Below are 20,763 nucleotides of genomic sequence, written 5' to 3'. Positions count from 1 at the left end.
AAGAATGAGTATAAATTTCATTAAGTGTGTTCATAGCAATATGGCTATGCACAAAAAAGTTCTGCTATGTGTTGTCCCCAGCAAAACTCCCATTGAAGCTTAATTCCTCAATGTAGATGGATGGATAAAGCAATTGTAGTACATATGTACAATGAAATACTATTCATCCTTTAAAAAGAAGGAAATTCTGTCATTTTGCAACAACATGGATAATCCTGGAGAGCATGATACTAACTGTAATAAACCAGGCACAGCAAGACAAATACCTCATTATCAAATTTATATTTGGAATCCAAAATGTCAAACTCATAGCCGTAGTATGGTGGGTACTAGAGGCTGAATGGAGTGGGGGCAGCAATAAGGGATATTGTAAAATCTGTACAGAGATTCAGGTAGATAGGATGAATCAGTATTTGACAACTGTTGCACAGTGTGATGATGACAGTGAATAATACTCTATATTTTAAAATTGTTAAGAGAAAAAATTTCGGGTCTCATTATTGTAATTGGTAAGTAAATCAGGTGATAGACAAGTTAGTTAGCTTGGTGTAATCATGCTACATTGAATACATATGTCAAGCATCACACCATATCCCATAAATATACGTAATTATGATTTGTCAATTAAAAATAAGGAATATATACACAAATGTTTGAATATATCTTCATAGTATATCACATTATTTATAAGGAGCCATATTTATAGTATGAGTTCTTTTTTAATTAATTTTTTAAATTTTATTTAGGTTATACAAATTTCATGTATTTCATATATACAGGTTTATGAACATAGTGATACTTCCCACCCTACACTCCTCCCACCTATGCTCCAATCCTTCTTCCTCTTCCCTCTCCCCTTCCCACTCTTAATTTTTACAAAGATCTACTTTCCGTTCACTTAATGATCATATAATTAACCCTGCACTAAGTAAAGAGTTCAACAAATAGTATGAAGAAAAAAACACTGTTCCTCAATGGAGGAAGAGACTAGGGCTGTAAACAATCATTGAATTTCAAAATGTCCACTTTACTCCAATACATTACATTTTAGGTATTCTATTAGTTATCTCAGATCAGGGAAAACTTATGGTATCTGAGTTTGGGGACTGGCTTATTTTAGTAAGTATAATGGTTTTCAGTTGTGTCTATTTTGTTGCAAAAGACACATTTCATTTTTTTTTTACAGTTGAGAAGTACTCCATAGTATAAATTCTTTAAAATGCTGAGTCACTCACTGGGATTAAACATGACAATAGGTCTGATCTGATTTCATCATCATTTAAAAAAAAATCATCTATTATTTTTCACTTTATGTTTCTGTGTGGGAGCAAACTGTTGAAATCCTTACTTAAGGTATACTAAGCTGATCTTCTGTATATTAAGATAATCGAAAATGAATCTTGATGTGAATGGAAAGGGAGAGGGAGTGGGAAAGGGGAGGGTTGTGGGTGGGAGGGACGGTATGGGGGGGGGAAGCCATTGTAACCCATGAGTCGTACTTTGGAAATTTATATTCATTAAATAAAAGATTAAAAAAAATGCTGAGTCAAATGGTTTGTGCATCTGCAAAGCAAAGATGTCACTAAACTGCCCTCTCTGGAGGTTGTACCAATATATACTCCCATTGATTATCTAAGAGAATGGCTTACCAAGATTCTCTGCCAATGCTGAGTCATCGAACTTTTTGATCTTTGCCATGATAACAGACAGAAAAAAAAAAAAAGACCCACAGTGTAATTTTAACTACCAATTTCTGTATGGTAGTTAAGGTTTCTTGTTATCCCTGCCTTTTTTTTTAAGAAGTTGAGATATCTTTTTTTTTTTTAAGATTTATTTATTTATTGGAAAGTCAGAGTTAGACAGGGGAGAGGCAAATGGCCGCAATGGCCAGAGCTGTGCCAATCCAAAGCCAGGAGCCAGGAGCTTCTTCTGGGTCTCCCACTCGGGTGCAGGGGCCCAAACTCTTGGGCCATCTTCTACTGCTTTTCCAGGGCATAGCAGGGAGCTGGAGCAGAAGTGGAGCAGCCAGGACTAGAACCAGCACCCATGTGGGATGCCGGCACTTACCAGGGCTTTAACCCACTGCACCACAGTGCCAGCCCCTACCTCTGCCTTCTTTCAAGAGATCAGCTCCATCTCACACCCTGTGTTGTTCCCCACCCCAGCTCCTGTATTCTTCCCCAGGTTTGGAAGCCAGTGGGCCACACCTGAAGAACCAGTATGTGGGCCGGCGCTGTGGCCCAGCGGGTTAAAGCCCTGGCCTGAAGAGCCAGTATCCCATATGGGCGCCACTTGTAGTCCCAGCTGCTCTGCTTCCTGCCCAACTCTCTGCTGTGGCCTGCAAAATCAGTAGAAGATGGCCCAAGTGCTTGGGCCCCTGTACCCTTGTGGGAGACCCGGAAGAAGCCCCTGGTTCCTGGCCCGGATCGGTGCAGCTCCGGCCGTTGCGGCCATCTGTGGAGTGAATCAGATGTCTCTACCTCTCTCTGTAACTCTATCTTCCAAATAAATAAAATGAATCTTTAAAAAATAAAAGAGCCATTATGGAGAAGCTCATCTCTGCCTACTACCCCCCACCTGCACCCCAGCCCATCTAAGATATAAAAGGGCCCAGCCTGCTGGGTCGAGGCCTCTGCCCTGTGTTTGGTCTGTGAGTATGATGGCAGTTGGTCAACCTCTGCGGATTCACTTTCTCTGAATAAATTGGCTCTGGCTGCGAGTTTGTGTTCTGTCTCCTCTCTGTTCTGCACTCTTTTTCCTAACATTTTGGTGCCCTGTGTGAGGAGGCACCAATCTGCACTCTTTTCCTAGTGGTATCGCTCTCTTATTAAAGTTTTTCTAATTGGTATTACAGGTAGCAGGAAAGTCTGTACTCCTAGATTTATAGTTTTTCCATAAGTCCCTCAAGTACTCTACTGGTTTCTTTTTAAAAACATTTGAATATTTGGCCCATCTAAAGTTGTTCCAAGTGCAAAGTCTAAGGTATGGGTCCAAATGCATTTTGTTGAAATCTCCCAGTTCTCTCAATACCATCTCTTACTGAATTGAAATGCAATTCATTTTTTAAAGATTTCTTTGTTTGAAAGGCAGAGTCACACATAGTTAGAGGGACAAAGACAGAGAGAGAGAGAGAGAGAGAGAGAATCTTCCACCTACTGGTTCACTCCCCAAATGGCCACAAGGGCCAGGGCTGGGCCAGGCAAAACCAGGAACCTAGAACTCCCTTTGCATTTCCCACATGGGTAGCAGGGCCCAAGCACTTAGGCCATCATCTGCTGCTTTCCCAGGCACATTAGCAGGGAGCTGGATTAGAAGTAGAGGAGCCAAAACTCTACCTGGAGCTCATATAGAATGCAAGCGTTGTAGATGATGGCTTAAGCCACTGTGCCACTATGTCAGCCCCAAAAAGCAATTCATTTTTAAATGAGTTCTAAATGATCATTTATTTAATCACTTGTCAATCATTAACTCCAAATTGCATGATTAAAGTTCGACTTGTTGAGGTTTCACGTGCAGATGATATGACTGGCTCATCTACGAAAGATGAGTATTTGGCTTTCGTTCACCACTCTTTCTCTCCCTCCTCCAATTCTGTCATGTTGAGTTCCTCTGCTGAGTCCTTCAGCTGCTTTAAATAATTTACTTACACCATGGTTTCTTGGTTCAACTGTTCTAATCAATATTTAGGTTAAATTAAACAAGCAGGAGCTATTGGCCTGAGGTTGTCTCAGTATGTTCAGTTCTTGCAAAATGAGCTGCAATCTAACTTAGTGTATGAAAAAACTGAACTTTACCTTAGGAGTCTCTTTTTCCTAAAAGAGCCAGGTGTCAATGACAAGGAGCCAGACTTCAGCCAATCACAGACGTTCCACTGATGAGCCCATGGCCAAATAAGGTAGACACCACCTCTTGTCAGCCAAGCTGTTTCTGTATTTGACTTTCCTGTTCTGTCTATAAACACGCACTGCCCACTTTGTGGAGGAGCTTTGTGAACTTTCTCTGGTGAGGAGTGCTTCTCAGTTTTGCATCCTTCTTTGCTCCAATGAAATATTCCATTTAATTTGTCTATACAGATTTTCTTTAAACACTAGATATCCCCTCGTCAATATGAATTTAATCACACATAGTAGTGTATATATTTTCGTTGTTGTTCCCACTCTATATTATCCACAACAGTACCCCACATAGTAATAATAGTAATAATAATGCCATATGGAGGTAGGGTATATAGACTTAGACCAATGTCCTATGATAGGTAAAATGTCCCTGATTCCACACTGATATAAATAACAGACTGAGTAAGTAAATAAATGAGAAGAAAGGATAACTCTCCTTTCATAATAATTCCAATGATCTTTTTAAAAACATTTATTTTTTATTTGAAAGGCAGAATTACAGAGAAAGGGAGACACACACACACACACACACACACACACAGAAAGAAAGAGAGAGAGAGAGAGAGAGGGAGATCTTCCTTCTCAAATGGTTGCAAGAGCCAGGGCTGGACCAGGCCAAAGCCAGGAGCCAAGAGATTCAACAGGGTCTCCCATATGGGTGCTGAGGCCCAAGAACCTGGGCCATCCTCAGCTGCTTTCCCAGGCATATCAATGGGGAGCTGGATTAGAAGTGAAGCAGCCAGGACATGAACCAGCACCCATATGGGATACAGATGTTGCAGGCAGTGGTTTAACCCACTATGATACAATGCCAGCCCCAAGAGTTCCAACAATTAAATGTAGAAGAAATGAAACAAATAGAAAATCGGGGCCGGCGCTGTGGCGCAGCAGGTTAAAACCCTGGCCAGAAGCGCCAGCATCCCATATGGGTGACGGTTCTAGTGCCAGCTGCTCCTCTTCTCATCCAGCTCTCTGCTATGGTCTGGGATAGCAGAAGAAGATGGCCCAAGTCCTTGGGCCCCTGCACCCATGTGGGAGACTTGGAAGAAGCTCCTGGCTCCTGGCTTCGGATCGGCGTAGCTCCGGCCGTTGTGGCCATCTGGGGAGTGAACCAGCAGATGGAAGACCTCTCTCTGTCTCTACCTCTTTCTGTAACTCTGTCTTTCAAATAAATAAAATAAATCTTAAAAAAAGTAGAAATAGAAAATCACTTGAATCTCACAGTCACAATGGCTGAAGGCAAGATCCACTGCTGGATGCTATAATTGTTGGTGAATGTTGAAGCCGTGGATTATTTGCAAAGCTATAAACATCTCTTAATTGCTGTGGTGTTTTAACACATGACCAGTCCTTTCATGTTCTACCCTTCAGAAGGTGAATTGACTCTCTCCAACTCCCCATCCTCACCCTGCACTGAGTAACCCCAAAGAATAGAGTGTGGAAAGGGAGAAATGGTGACTCTGGTGTAAACAAGGAGGTAGTCGGCAAGGAGAGCTGAGGTCCCCATACCCTCCTTGAAGCCCCACCTGTGCTACTCAAACTCTCCCCTCCCCATCCCCAATTCGACTTCATTCCTCCCTCCCCTGGCATGCAGCATAAAATCACAGTTTTGGAGAAACTATCACTCAGAACCAGCACCAGCCAAAAATAACCAGCACGGCTGCTGACTGCATCCCTGAGATGACCTTCAGTTAACAATGTCATTATGATAAAATTACCATAGCTGACACTCCTACTCCCATAATACACCTGATACCATGACACTTCTGAGATTGGCAAAGGGAGGCGGGCAGAGAAATAGGTGATACTCAGATTCCATCCCCAAACCCTGCCTCCTATGAATATGCAATTAAACTCAGCCCCAGACAGCACCCCCAATATCTCTAGATCACACACAGAGATGACCTTGAACATTTTTGAGTAGAGCTTACCTTCTAGCATGCCCAAACTTTCTCTGGAATGGGTACTTACGCTTTGCATGCAAATAAACATTGTTCCTCTGCTAACTTTACCAAAGTCTCCTCCTTGAATTTCTTGTTGTGAAGGAGAACAAACCCTGGATCCGGCCATCGGATGACACCTTGACCCAGCAACCCCACCACAAGTTGACAGTGGAGAAACTTGACAGTCATTCCTCCACCTGAACCAAGGGATCAAAGTTAACATCACCAGCGACTGCCCTTTGCTATGATGTGAGGAGAAGCTCATTCCACCTCTGGGATACTCTTCCTGAAAAGCCATAACTCCACAGGCCAGCGCTGTGGCACGGAAGATTAAAGCCCTGGCCTGCAGCGCTGGCATCCCATATGGGCACTGGTTCAAGTCCCAGCTGCTCCACTTCAGCTCCAGCTCTCTGCTATGGCCTGGGAAAGCAGTAGAAGACGGCCCAAGTCTGCACCCGTGTGGGAAACCTGAAAGGAGCTCCTGGCTTTGGATCTGCCCAGCTCATCTGGGGAGTGAACCAGCAGATGGAAGATCCCTCTCTGTCTCTACCTCTCTCTGTAACTCTGTCTTTCAAATAAATAAAATAAATCTTTATGAAAAAAAATCCATAACTCCACCCCAATCCTTCGGAACAGCTGACCAATACTTTTCAAAATGTTGGTCAGGTGTCAACAAGAAAAGGTGGAAGGTCAGTTAGACACCAGGTAAGACACACAATTCTACATTCTGTGTCAGCCTGCCTGGCTCCTGGCTTCTCCACTTGAGGGCACGGGGGAGTGAACCAGCCAATGGGAGTTCACTCGCTCTCTCTCTCTCTCTGTCTCTGCCTTCAAATGAATAAATGTGTTATAAAATTATTTATCAATAAAAACAAAACAAAAATCAAGAAATCTTCATAGGTAGGAGAAGATTAAAAACATGTCAAGTAAACGCTATGTGGTATCCTGGATTGAGTCCTGGACCAGAAAAGGAGCATTAACAGAATAAGCCAATGAAGCCTGAATAAAGTCTGTAATTTAGTTAACAGTAAAGGACCAATGTTAATTTCTCAGGTTTCATCTTTATACCACATTCATGTAACACATCACATTACGGGGAGCTGAGTGAGAAGTAATCAGAAACTCTAATCCCTTTACCATGTGACCAAGACTGTAGGACTTGGGCAGGGGAGTGTGGAACCACAGGAGCAGGAGCAGTGAGAATTGTGCTTGTTTTTCAAAGGATGTTCCAGGAAAAGCTGACTTCTCAACACTGTTCTCATGAAGCAGCAGACCACCACACACACACAAGCTTCAGAAACTACTTGGAGTCGTAATTGTGAACATACAACATATAAAGATGCACACTGCAAGCACGCAGGGCCCTCTTTTCTCCCCTTTCTACATCCTGGACAATCCCAAATGCCTCGCTGTAAAAGGCTTAGCAAACCTCTTCTCGAGAGGCAGTTTCCTTTTAAGAGGTTCACCTTCCCACCATCTCCTTTACTTCTCACAATAAGCTTTCTGCCATCAACTCAACTGGAAGCTGATGTTTGGCGATGCCAAGAGGGAGACTTACCGTATCTGCCAACAACTCTTCTGTAGGTCTAACATTATTTCCAAATGTATGTGCTTTTACGGGTCTGGTGTTGTGGCTCAGAGGTTAAATCACTGCCTGTGATGCCAGCTTCCTACATGAGCACAGATTCCAGTCCTGGCTGCTCCATTTCTGATCCAGCTCCCAGCAAATATACCTGGGAAGGCAGGAGAAGATGGCCCAAGTTCTTGGGCCCTTATCATCCACATGGAAAACCTGAATTGGGTTCCAGGCTCCGGGCTTCAGCCTGGCCCAGTCTTGGCCCTCGTGGCCATTTGCAGAGTGAACCAGCAGATGGAAGACCTCTCTTCTCTCTCTTTCTAACTCTGCCTTTCAAATAAATTAAAAATCAATCTTAAAAAAGAGTAAGTGATTGGCTTACTTTTAATATTACTGGTTTCTGTGGTTTAATGTGATTGTCTCCACTAAAGCTCATCTTGAGACTTGGTACTGAATGCAGCCGTGTGGAGAGGTATCAGGACCTCTAAGAGTGAATGGGTGGCTAAATAGGATGAATGCTGTTATCACAACAGTAACTTCCTCCTCTTGCTGGCTGAATTGGTTACGGAGGCAACTGGCTTGTTTCACAGTAAGGCTGGCACCCTCTCTCTCTGGTACATCTGCTTGTCTTCTAAAAATGCCTGCTCAGCACTGTTGCATGCACTTGTGCCCTGTGATGCTATCTGCCCTATTTGAACACAACACAAGGCCCTCCTCCCGAGATGCACTGCTAATCTTGGACTTCAGCCTCCAGAACCGTGAGCAAACTAGCCTCCTTTTGTTACAAATTACCCAGCATCAGGTATGGTGTAATAGGAACAGAAATTGGACTTACATTGTAGACAAACTTTCCATATTGTATATTCTATTTCATGTGGAACTATTCCTTGTTTCCTTGTTTCCTGATGGCCTGGAGTCAATTTTCTGGTGAATACAAGTAAGAAGGAGAATATTATGTGTTTTCAATAAATTTAGTAATGTAAAGAAAAAACTTGGGGGCTGGCATTGTGGTGTAGTGGGTAAAGCCACCACACATGACACCAGAATCCCATATGGACGCTAATTACTCCACTTCCGATCCAGCTCCATGCTAATGCACCTGGAAAAGTAGCAAAAGATAGCCCAAGTGCTTGGGCTCCTTCACCCTCATGAGAGATCTGAAAGACACTCCAGACTCCTGGCTTTGGCCTGGCCCAGATCTGACCATTGTGGCCACTTGGGGAATGAACCAGCAGATGGAAGATTCTTCTCTCTGTCTCTTCCTCTCTCTGTGGAACTCTGACTTCAAATAAATAAATAAATCTTTTTAAAAAGAAAAAGAATAAGATTAAGGGGATTTTAAAAATTCTATCTTTTTGCAGTAAATGTAAGCCTAATACAAAGCAATAAACTATTTGCAAACAAGTGGATCAAGTCCTAAAGTTATTGCTGCAGTAAAACCTCCCTACGCCCTTATAGTCCCTCTTTATTTCACTCTATAGAAAGAGAATATATTGATTGTCAAGTATGTGCCAGGCACTGCGCCAAACTCTGAGAAAGGGACCCCAAGAAGTCTGTAACTTGGGAACTTCTTACTCTGGCCCTCCCAAGCAGTTCACGCAGCTACCAAGGCGCAGTCCTAGTAGGCGACGGTTACTGCAGCCCCTCCGATCATCAGAACTCCACCCGACCTGGGTGGTGTGCAGCCCCATTTGCAGGACAGATGGACGATATGAGGTGCACAGGGGGCCAGGGGCCTGCCCAAAGGGCAGCACAGCGACCTGAGCTGCGCTGCAGGACGCTCAGACCCCGTCTGCGACCCTGAATCCACCCCAGAACAGGGCGGCGAGCCAGGTGCCTGGCGTCCTACTCGCCACACCTACTGCAGGGCCCTGTGATCTCCTTCTGCTGCCCGCGGGGCACCCGCGGCTCGCCCCGCCCTCGGCCCCGCCCACCTTCGGGCCCGCCCCTCGGATCCACCTAACGCCCCGCTCGGCCCCGCCCCCCTCGGCCCCACCTCACGCCCCGCCCCGCCCTCGGCCCCGCCCCTTGGGCCATCTCACGCCCCGCCCTCCCTCGGCCCGGCCCTCGGTCCCACCTCACGCCCCACCCCGCCGCCGCCCCTCGGGCCCCACCTCACGCCCCGCACCATCCTGTGGGTCCCTCCCCGCTGCACCCCTGCTGGGCACACGCGGCTCGCCCAGTCCTCGGCCCCGCCCCTTGCACCTCGCCCCACCTCCCGCCCCGCCCCTCCCTCGGCCCCGCCGCTCGGGCCCCGCCTCACTCCCCGCCGCCTGGATGGGCCCTGGGCAGTTTCTCGCGACTGCGGCTGCGCGGCCAGCGCCCTGGGCGGTGCACCCGGGCAGGCCGGAAGTTTCACGTAGCCCGCTGGGCTCCTAAGGAAGGTCACGGGCGCGGCTCTTTTGCCGGGCCTGCTTCACCTTGAACTTTGCCGTGACCTGAGCCCACAGGAGCTGCAGCATGGGGCCCCTGCCGCGCAGCCTGGAGCTCTTCTACGATGTGCTGTCCCCCTACTCCTGGCTGGGCTTCGAGGTGACCCGCGGAAGCCCCTCGGCAAGGCCTGGGGGGCGAGGGCACAGGGAGGGGTCCCGGCCGCAGTGCGCTGTTGTGCAGGGTAGAGCCCGGTCCCAAGATGAGCCTTTGCTTCCTGAGAGGATATAGTTCCCCACGGTGCAGCTCCAGCGGATGGAGGGGTCCAGCCACCCCTGGCCCCGCTGGCAGCATTGGGGTCAGGAGCATGGGAAGCGCCCGCCGGCGCCTGGGTCCTGGAGTGCGTTTCCAGGAGTGCATGGAGGGTTGCAGGGCGCCCCGGGGACCGGGCCCCGCGCGTGGGGCCTCAGCGGATCGGCTGCCATCGCCGGCCCTTCAGTCTTGGCCTGACCCGCTGGCCCTCCTCGCGCCACAGGTGCTGTGCCGGTATCAGAAGCTCTGGAATGTGCAGCTGCAGCTGCGGCCCAGCTTCCTTGGAGGGATCCTGAAAGACAGCGGTAGGAAGAGGCCTTTGGGGAGCGGGCCTGGGACCGGGTGGAGATCTGTGTCTCAGAGAAGCTGTCCTCAACTGGTCTTTCAGTGGCACCTCAGCCAGTCATTTGTCCTCTGCCTGAGACCCAGGACGGGTCCCTCCACGCCTGGGACCCCTAGGTCTTCTCTCACCGGGGCACCCACCTGTCCCCTGCCAGGAAACCTGCCTCCAGCCGAGATTCCCCGCAAAACACAGTACATGAGAAGCGACCTTCAGCGCCTGCAGCAGCTGTTCCAGGTTCCCGTCCGATTCCCAAAGGATTTCTCTGGGCTTGTTGGAAAAGGTGAACAGAGTGGGATGCGGGCTGACACTCACGTTGAGGGCAGAGAAGTGAAGAGAACGAAGTGCAGGAATTGGGGGCCTGGGACAGCCTTCCTTGGAGCACAGTTGGGGAGCTTCAGGCCCCCAGCTGGGTGGGCAAAGGGTAAAAGGAGGGGAGGAGGAGCAGGGCGAGTTGGGTAGGAGAACCGCGGGTGAGAGGCTGCAGGTGATTGTCTGGGGCAGTGTCAGAAGCGGGAAAAGGGAGGCCCTCCATCAGGACACAAGAGAGGAGCTCTCACCATGAATGGCTGTATTCCACAGGAAGTCTGTCTGCCATGCGATTCCTCACTGCCGTGAACGCCGAACAGCCAGAGATGCTGAAGAAAGTATCCAGGGAATTGTGGATGCGCATCTGGTCCCGGGTGAAGGCTTGACTCTGCAGTCCACCCTCCAGGCCCTCCCTGTCCACACCCCTTTCCTGCTGAGTGTTCTCTCCTTCCCAGGATGAAGATATCACGGAGCCCCAGAGCATCCTGGCTGTGAGTGTCCCATACCCACACCCACTGCTGTTGCTGGATTGAGGTCACTCGGTATTTAGGGGTGAAGAGAACCCATAGATAGATTTGAGAGCACACCAAAGAGATCATTTTCTTTGGGAGAAAGGATGAATGTGTTTGAAGAAATTACTGAAAAGCTGGAACTAAGGATTCTCAGAAGAATAGTTCATGATTGATCTCAGAATAGTTCATGATTGAAAAGGCAGGTGCACAAGAAACAATGTGTGGGTAGGATTTATTTGATAAAAGAAGTAAATGAGAGGTGATAAACAATGAGAGCTTCCGATGGGGACAGATAGAGAATTCACGAGTGTCTGAAGCCGCAAACACAACGTCACTAATACATGCGGACTGGAAAGCAGGAGCTAAAAACAAAACAAAATGAGATAACTGATTCCAAAATGATACACAAGCTGAGTGAGAACACATGGAAAGAACTCTGGAGGCAGCCAAAAACATGAGCATAAAGGCTGGGTTTTCATATGGGATTAAGTCAGGCAATGCATTACAATATTTGTCTTCCAGTTTACAATAAAATACTTGAGGCACATTCAATTTCAATATACAAAATGTCACATCACATGAAAAAATGTGATCCATGTACAAAAACAGGCTAATACATCTTTAGTGTCTCTACTCCTGCAAACTATATATGTGATTTTTAGCCTTCTTTTTTTCTTTACTGAGTATTCAACAATCATTTGCCATGCCATTTTTAACTCTTTGAAGGTATAGTTCTCCATTCTACATGGCCTTTCATTCTGGCCTTATTTTTGTGTCCCTGACCATTCTCTTTATCCATTGTTGAATGCTTGGTCTGGGACACGATCCTCATTTAGCCAGGTCAGTGGCAGTGCCTCACTGGCATGGACTGCATGGCTGCGTGCATCCCCTTCCGGGTCTAGGATGTCAGGTTGCAGAGGCTGTGTGTTAGCCTCACCCCCTCATAAAGTCTGATGCAAACATTCTAGAAAAGAATGCATGGCGGGATTTTCAAAATTGTCCAAGAAGGTTCTCATGAGAACCATTGAGCCCCAAGTAGCAACAAGCCCTAATGAAGCCTGGTCATTCCCTGGAAGCCAGGCAGTGGCTGCAGCCTTGTGGATCCTTGTGAGGTCCCAGGATAGTTCCTGGGATGAGAGCCCAACCCTTAGTTCAGACAGCATGAGAGACTACAGAATTCTAAAATAGGAAACGCAAGTGCCCTGGGCTTGAATTCTGGGGACCTGGCTTCTAGCATTGGCTCTGCTAAAGACAGGCTCTGTACCTCTGAACAAGAAACGTGTCCCCTCCCACTGTAGGCATTTGTGAAAGGAAGCGGTCAGGCTATGTTCCCCAGGACCCCCACATTCAGTTTCTGTGAGTGACTCACCCTCTGCTGCATCCACTCATTTGAAGGTTTGGGCTAAAGGAAGAGATCCACACTTGTGGCAGATGAGGGCATTGCCAAGAATACTTTAGTGCAGAGATGGAAACCCCCGAGTTTTCTCCAGAGCTCCAGGCCCCACAACGCTGACATGGCTGTCCTCCCACCACCTGCCCTCAGGCTGCAGAGAGGGCTGGTATGTCTGCAGAGGACGCCCGAGCACTGCTAGAGAAGACAGCCACACCGCAGGTGAAGAACCAGCTCAGGGAGACCACGGAGGCAGCCTGCAGATACGGGGTGAGCAGCTGTGTGTCTTCCCAACCCGCACCCTGAAGACAGAGACAGACTCTCTGGCTGTGTCCCGCTTTCCTGTCCAAAAGGCCCCTTCCCAGCCTGCGTCTCCCTGTGTCTTCCCGGACGCCCCTCCTCTTCCCCCTTCTTCTGCCTGAGCCTAGGGGGAGGAAGGGAAAGGGTTAGATGGTGAGGGAAGCATAACACATCTGAGACTTAGACACAGAAGTTGCACCTGAGGCCATGGAGCCTCGTATCAGTCACCTCTGGCTGCTTTGCTTCTGTGAGCCCAGACAGTACTTGTCTGGAAGGCTTCAGCCCCAACCCTATAGCACCTGCTCCATCGTCTTCCTCCCTGCACTGTAACTGCTTTCTGCAGGCCTTTGGGCTACCTATCACCGTGGCTCACGTGGATGGCCAGACCCACATGTTATTTGGCTCTGACCGCATGGAGTTACTGGCGCACCTGCTGGGTAAGTTAAAAGTTCCACACCTAACTAACTGTGATCCCAGTCCCACCCCTGTTATTCCATGTGAACAGAAGAAGAGGTTCAGAGCAAAAAGAATGTCCTTGCAATTCCAACAACATGGTCTTGTACAGGCATGCTGCTCAAAGCTGAATGTGGAGGGATGCCCCTCCCCAGCCTCCATCCCATCTGAGAAAAGGAGGCCTCTGGTGTTGAAGCCAGCAGGGCTCTTCCTAGAAAGCCATGGCCCCTTGGGCCACCCTGTGCTGTCAGCACACCTAAGAATCGTGTGCGGACTAATGTGAATTTCTTCATCCAGGAGAGAAGTGGATGGGCCCTGTGCCTCCAGCCCTGAATGCCTGACTTTGAGACTGCCCTGGGGAAACTCCTGTTCAGAAGTGCAGAGCTTCTACTGAACCACTCCTCCACTATGGTACTGGGATCGGGTTTCTCTGTCGGTTGGAGGTATCTCCTGTGGCCTTGGGGATTCACATCCCCACTTCCCTCAGGGGTGCCAGGAAGGGCATCTACCAGGAATACAGCCTGATGGAGAATGGTATGGTTGTTCCTCAAAGAATTTAAAACAGAACTACTGAATTATCCACTCGGATTCTATGTCCAAAAGAAATACGAAATCCAAAAGTATGTGAAAAAGATACCTGCACTGTCATGATCGTCTCAGTGTCAGCCAAATTGTGGAAACAGTTTAAGTGTCCACCTGTCCATGAATGATAAAGTAAATGTGGAAGGGCCGGCACCACGGCTCACTAGGCTAATCCTCCGCCTGTGGCCCAGGCACCCAGGGTTTTAGCCCCGGTTGGGGGGCCAGTTCTGTCCTGGTTACTCCTCTTCCAGTCCAGCTCTCTGCTGTGGCCCGGGAGCGCAGTGGAGGATGGCCCAAGTGCTTGGGCCCTGCACCCGCATGGGAGACCAGGAGGAAGCACCTGGCTCCTGGCTTCGGATCGGCACAGCGCACCAGCCACAGCACACGGGCCATGGCAGCCATGGGGGTGAACCAATGGAAAAGGAAGACCTTTCTCTCTCTCTCTCTCTCTCTCACTGTCTAACTCTGCCTGTCAAAAAAAAAAAAAATAAAGAAAAAGAAAGAAAGAAAATGTGGTATATATACTTGTGGCATGAGTTTCAAAACTTTTCTGGGGGCTGGCATTGTGGCACAGTGGATAAAGCTGCCACATGTGATGCTGGTGTCCCAATGTGGGCCCAGGACCGAGTCCTGGCTGCTCCGCTTCCAATCTAGCTCTGCTGATTAGCCTGGGAAGGCAGTGAAGATGGCCAAGCATTTGGGCCCCCGCACCCACATGGGAGACCTGGAATGAAGCTCCTGGCTCCAGTCTCGCCCAGCCCTTGCTGTATTGTGGCCATTTGGGCAGTGAACCAGCGGATTGAAGACCTCTTCGTCTCTCCCTTTGTTTCTCTCTAACTCTTCGTTTCAAGTAAATAAAATAAATCTTAAAAAGCCTTTTTTTCTGCACTGTGATAAACTTTATTTTTTAATCCGTATTCTCCACAAAATTTATACAAACTTAATATTATTCAGTCTTAAAGAAGAAAAATTATGTCATTTGTGACAACATGATGAACCTTAATTTAATGAACCTTTAATTTAAAAAAAAGAAGATACCAAAGTGTATAAACCAAAAGGTCTCATTTATATGTATAATCTAAAAGAGTAGAACTTAACACAAATAGTAAATATAATTTCCAAATGCTGACATGGTGAGATGTTGCTCAAAGCAAATAAAGTTACAGTTACAATAATACAGTTGAGAAATCTGCACATCGTGGTAACTGTAGTTAATGTCTATTTTTAAATCACCGAAAGAACAGCTATCAAATATTAGTAATACATAAATATGACATGTAAATGAGGTTCAGAATGAAAGTAAAAGTCCAAGTGGAAGGCAGGGTTTGGGGGTCCATTGTTTTCCTTCTCCGAGGAGTCAGTCTTTCAAACTGATTCCTAGGTACAAGTGTAAGTGAACGCAGGAAGAGTAGTGACTCAGACCTGCGGAAGAATGGAGTAGAGAGGCTGGAAAGCCAGCTGGTTCGTGCTCCTGACTCATCTCCTGCCATCAGCCCTGGCCTAGAGAGCCCCTCCAGTAACTGGGGAAAACTAAGCCCATGTTCAAGGGTGTGACTGAGTAGCTGTATCATCCTGGAAAAGACGAAAAATGGTGTTTGGGGCAGGGAAAGAGAATTGAGGGAGATCGGGGATCATAAGATCTGAGTCATTGACTCAGTATCCACCAATTGCCCATAAATGATATGACAAGCATTTACTGCCTGCTCCTTGTGTCATACTGAGATGTGAGCAAACCTTACTCTCCCATGACGCACTTCCAATCCCCACCTTCCCAGCAGTCTCCCCTCCCCAGAGTGTAATTTTAACTACCAATTTCTGTATGGTAGTTAAGGTTTCTTGTTATCCCTGCCTTTTTTTTTTTTAAGAAGTTGAGATATCTTTTTTTTTTTTTAAGATTTCTTTATTTATTGGAAAGTCAGAGTTAGACAGGGGAGAGGCAAATGGCCGCAATGGCCAGAGCTGTGCCAATCCAAAGCCAGGAGCCAGGAGCTTTTTCGGGGTCTCCCACTCGGGCGCAGGGGCCCAAACTCTTGGGCCATCTTCTACTGCTTTCCCAGGCCATAGCAGGGAGCTGGAGCAGAAGTGGAGCAGCCAGGACTAGAACCAGCACCCATGTGGGATGCCGGCGCTTACCAGGGCTTTAACCCGCTGCACCACAGTGCCAGCCCCTACCTCTGCCTTCTTTCAAGAGATCAACTCCATCTCACACCCTGTGTTGTTCCCCACCCCAGCTCCTGTATTCTTCCCCAGGTTTGGAAGCCAGTGGGCCACACCTGAAGAACCAGTATGTGGGCCGGCGCTGTGGCCCAGCGGGTTAAAGCCCTGGCCTGAAGAGCCAGTATCCCATATGGGCGCCACTTCTAGTCCCAGCTGCTCTGCTTCCTGCCCAGCTCTCTGCTGTGGCCTGCAAAATCAGTAGAAGATGGCCCAAGTGCTTGGGCCCCTGTACCCTTGTGGGAGACCCGGAAGAAGCCCCTGGTTCCTGGCCCGGATTGGTGCAGCTCCGGCCGTTGCAGCCATCTGTGGAGTGAATCAGATGTTTCTACCTCTCTCTGTAACTCTATCTTCCAAATAAATAAAATGAATCTTTAAAAAATAAAAGAGCCATTATGGAGAAGCTCATCTCTGCCTACTACCCACCCCCCGCCCCCCGCCGCACCCCAGCCCACCTAAGATATAAAAGGGCCCAGCCTGCTGGGTCGAGGCCTCTGCCCTGTGTTTGGTCTGTGAGTATGATGGCAGTTGGTCAACCTCTGCGGATTTACTTTCTCTGAATAAACTGGGTCTGGCTGTGAGTTTGTATCTGTCTCCTCTCTGTTCTGCACTCTTTTTCCTAACATTTTGGTGCCCTGTGTGAGGAGGCACCAATCTGCCCTCTTTTCCTAGTGGTATCGCTCTCTTATTAAAGTTTTTCTAATTGGTATTACAGGTAGCAGGAAAGTCTGTACTCCTAGATTTATAGTTTTTCCATAAGTCCCTCAAGTACTCTACTGGTTTCTTTTTAAAAACATTTGAATATTTGGCCCATTTAAAGTTGTTCCAAGTGCAAAGTCTAAGGTATGGGTCCAACTACATTTTGTTGAAATCTCCCAGTTCTCTCAATACCATCTCTTACTGAATTGAAATGCAATTCACTTTTTAAAGATTTCTTTGTTTGAAAGGCAGAGTCACACATAGTTAGAGGGACAAAGAGAGAGAGAGAGTGAGAAAGAGAGAGAGAGAGAGAGAGAGAGAGAGAGAGAGAATCTTCCACCTACTGGTTCACTCCCCAAATGGCCACAAGGGCCAGGGCTGGGCCAGGCAAAACCAGGAACCTAGAACTCCCTTTGCATTTCCCACATGGGTGGCAGGGGCCCAAGCACTTAGGCCATCATCTGCTGCTTTCCCAGGCACATTAGCAGGGAGCTGGATTAGAAGTAGAGGAGCCAAAACTCTACCTGGAGCTCATATAGAATGCAAGCGTTGTAGATGATGGCTTAAGCCACTGTGCCACTATGTCAGCCCCAAAAAGCAATTCATTTTTAAATGAGTTCTAAATGATCATTTATTTAATCACTTGTCAATCATTAACTCCAAATTGCATGATTAAAGTTCGACTTGTTGAGGTTTCACGTGCAGATGATATGACTGGCTCATCTACGAAAGATGAGTATTTGGCTTTCGTTCACCACTCTTTCTCTCCCTCCTCCAATTCTGTCATGTTGAGTTCCTCTGCTGAGTCCTTCAGCTGCTTTAAATAATTTACTTACACCATGGTTTCTTGGTTCAACTGTTCTAATCAATATTTAGGTTAAATTAAACAAGCAGGAGCTATTGGCCTGAGGTTGTCTCAGTATGTTCAGTTCTTGCAAAATGAGCTGCAATCTAACTTAGTGTATGAAAAAACTGAACTTTACCTTAGGAGTCTCTTTTTCCTAAAAGAGCCAGGTGTCAATGACAAGGAGCCAGACTTCAGCCAATCACAGACGTTCCACTGATGAGCCCATGTCCAAATAAGGTAGACGCCACCTCTTGTCAGCCAAGCTGTTTCTGTATTTGACTTTCCTGTTCTGTCTATAAACACGCACTGCCCACTTTGTGGAGGAGCTTTGTGAACTTTCTCTGGTGAGGAGTGCTTCTCAGTTTTGCATCCTTCTTTGCTCCAATGAAATATTCCATTTAATTTGTCTATACAGATTTTCTTTAAACACTAGATATCCCCTCGTCAATATGAATTTAATCACACATAGTAGTGTATATATTTTCGTTGTTGTTCCCACTCTATATTATCCACAACAGTACCCCACATAGTAATAATAGTAATAATAATGCCATATGGAGGTAGGGTATATAGACTTAGACCAATGTCCTATGATAGGTAAAATGTCCCTGATTCCACACTGATATAAATAACAGACTGAGTAAGTAAATAAATGAGAAGAAAGGATAACTCTCCTTTCATAATAATTCCAATGATCTTTTTAAAAAGATTTATTTTTTATTTGAAAGGCAGAATTACAGAGAAAGGGAGACACACACACACAGACACACACACACAGAAAGAAAGAGAGAGAGAGAGAGAGAGAGAGAGAGAGAGGGAGATCTTCCTTCTCAAATGGTTGCAAGAGCCAGGCCTGGACCAGGCCAAAGCCAGGAGCCAAGAGATTCAACAGGGTCTCCCATATGGGTGCTGAGGCCCAAGAACCTGGGCCACCCTCAGCTGCTTTCCCAGGCATATCAATGGGGAGCTGGATTAGAAGTGAAGCAGCCAGGACATGAACCAGCACCCATATGGGATACAGATGTTGCAGGCAGTGGCTTAACCCACTATGATACAATGCCAGCCCCAAGAGTTCCAACAATTAAATGTAGAAGAAATGAAAGAAATAGAAAATTGGGGCCGGCGCTGTGGCGCAGCGGGATAAAACCCTGGCCTGAAGCACCAGCATCCCATATGGGTGCCGGTTCTAGTGCCAGCTGCTCCTCTTCTCATCCAGCTCTCTGCTATGGTCTGGGATAGCAGAAGAAGATGGCCCAAGTCCTTGGGCCCCTGCACCCATGTGGGAGACTTGGAAGAAGCTCCTGGCTCCTGGCTTCGGATCGGCGTAGCTCCAGCCATTGTGGCCATCTGGGGAGTGAACCAGCAGATGGAAGACCTCTCTCTGTCTCTACCTCTTTCTGTAACTCTGTCTTTCAAATAAATAAAATAAATCTTAAAAAAAGAAGAAATAGAAAATCATTGAATCTCACAGTCACAATGGCTGAAGGCAAGATCCACTGCTGGATGCTATAATTGTTGGTGAATGTTGAAGCCGTGGATTATTTGCAAAGCTATAAACATCTCTTAATTGCTGTGGTGTTTTAACACATGACCAGTCCTTTCATGTTCTACCCTTCAGAAGGTGAATTGACTCTCTCCAACTCCCCATCCTCACCCTGCACTGAGTAACCCCAAAGAATAGAGTGTGGAAAGGGAGAAATGGTGACTCTGGTGTAAACAAGGAGGTAGTCGGCAAGGAGAGCTGAGGTCCCCATACCCTCCTTGAAGCCCCACCTGTGCTACTCAAACTCTCCCCTCCCCATCCCCAATTCGACTTCATTCCTCCCTCCCCTGGCATGCAGCATAAAATCACAGTTTTGGAGAAACTATCACTCAGAACCAGCACCAGCCAAAAATAACCAGCACGGCTGCTGACTGCATCCCTGAGATGACCTTCAGTTAACAATGTCATTATGATAAAATTACCATAGCTGACACTCCTATTCCCATAATACACCTGATACCATGACACTTCTGAGATTGGCAAAGGGAGGCGGGCAGAGAAATAGGTGATACTCAGATTCCATCCCCAAACCCTGCCTCCTATGAATATGCAATTAAACTCAGCCCCAGACAGCACCCCCAATATCTCTAGATCACACACAGAGATGACCTTGAACATTTTTGAGTAGAGCTTACCTTCTAGCATGCCCAAACTTTCTCTGGAATGGGTACTTACGCTTTGCATGCAAATAAACATTGTTCCTCTGCTAACTTTACCAAAGTCTCCTCCTTGAATTTCTTGTTGTGAAGGAGAACAAACCCTGGATCCGGCCATTGGATGACACCTTGACCCAGCAACCCCACCACAAGTTGACAGTGGAGAAACTTGACAGTCATTCCTCCACCTGAACCAAGGGATCAAAGTTAACATCACCAGCGACTGCCCTTTGCTATGATGTGAGGAGAAGCTCATTCCACCTCTGGGATACTCTTCCTGAAAAGCCATAACTCCACAGGCCAGCGCTGTGGCACGGAAGATTAAAGCCCTGGCCTGCAGCGCTGGCATCCCATATGGGCACTGGTTCAAGTCCCAGCTGCTCCACTTCAGCTCCAGCTCTCTGCTATGGCCTGGGAAAGCAGTAGAAGACGGCCCAAGTCTGCACCCGTGTGGGAAACCTGAAAGGAGCTCCTGGCTTTGGATCTGCCCAGCTCATCTGGGGAGTGAACCAGCAGATGGAAGATCCCTCTCTGTCTCTACCTCTCTCTGTAACTCTATCTTTCAAATAAATAAAATAAATCTTTACGAAAAAAAAAAAAAAAGCCATAACTCCACCCCAATCCTACAGAACAGCTGACTAATACTTTTCAAAATGTTGGTCAGGTGTCAACAAGAAAAGGTGGAAGGTCAGTTAGACACCAGGTAAGACACACAATTCTACATTCTGTGTCAGCCTGTCTGGCTCCTGGCTTCTCCACTTGAGGGCACAGGGGGAGTGAACCAGCCAATGGGAGCTCACTCGCTCTCTCTCTTTCTCTCT

General features: G+C 47.2%; 1 protein-coding gene and 2 long non-coding RNA genes across 3 annotated transcripts; all 3 read left to right on the top strand.

Moving 5' to 3' along the window:
• The first annotated feature begins 1,813 nt into the window (after nt 1-1,813).
• LOC138849087 (uncharacterized) lies at nt 1,814-6,444 on the top strand. Its single transcript, XR_011387506.1, has 2 exons — nt 1,814-3,895; nt 5,942-6,444. It is a non-coding gene; the product is annotated as an uncharacterized lncRNA (long non-coding RNA).
• Nucleotides 6,445-9,671: 3,227 nt separating this feature from the next.
• On the top strand, nt 9,672-14,494 carry LOC138843259 (glutathione S-transferase kappa 1-like). Its single transcript, XM_070071383.1, has 8 exons — nt 9,672-9,947; nt 10,321-10,402; nt 10,595-10,720; nt 11,020-11,120; nt 11,202-11,237; nt 12,802-12,918; nt 13,292-13,385; nt 13,699-14,494. The coding sequence occupies exons 1-8, from the start codon at nt 9,876-9,878 to the stop codon at nt 13,740-13,742; spliced, it is 672 nt and encodes a 223-aa protein (XP_069927484.1). The 5' UTR covers nt 9,672-9,875; the 3' UTR covers nt 13,743-14,494.
• A 1,009-nt stretch (nt 14,495-15,503) lies between these two features.
• On the top strand, nt 15,504-20,545 carry LOC138849086 (uncharacterized). The gene is made up of 2 exons (XR_011387504.1): nt 15,504-17,980; nt 20,036-20,545. It is a non-coding gene; the product is annotated as an uncharacterized lncRNA (long non-coding RNA).
• Nucleotides 20,546-20,763: the final 218 nt, after the last annotated feature.

The sequence above is a fragment of the Oryctolagus cuniculus genome, chromosome 3 (genome assembly GCF_964237555.1).
Source record: "Oryctolagus cuniculus chromosome 3, mOryCun1.1, whole genome shotgun sequence".
NCBI lineage: Eukaryota > Metazoa > Chordata > Mammalia > Lagomorpha > Leporidae > Oryctolagus > Oryctolagus cuniculus.
This window is presented reverse-complemented; position numbering and strand designations above follow the sequence as displayed.

Bases quoted from the DNA above. Each gene is read 5' to 3' on its own strand.
- LOC138843259 (XM_070071383.1), top strand. From the start codon at position 9,876: ATGGGGCCCCTGCCGCGCAGCCTGGAGCTCTTCTACGATGTGCTGTCC. The intron at 9,948-10,320 runs GTGACCCGCGGA...CTCGCGCCACAG, and splicing joins ACTCCTGGCTGGGCTTCGAG to GTGCTGTGCCGGTATCAGAA. The intron at 11,238-12,801 runs GTGAGTGTCCCA...ACCTGCCCTCAG, and splicing joins AGCCCCAGAGCATCCTGGCT to GCTGCAGAGAGGGCTGGTAT.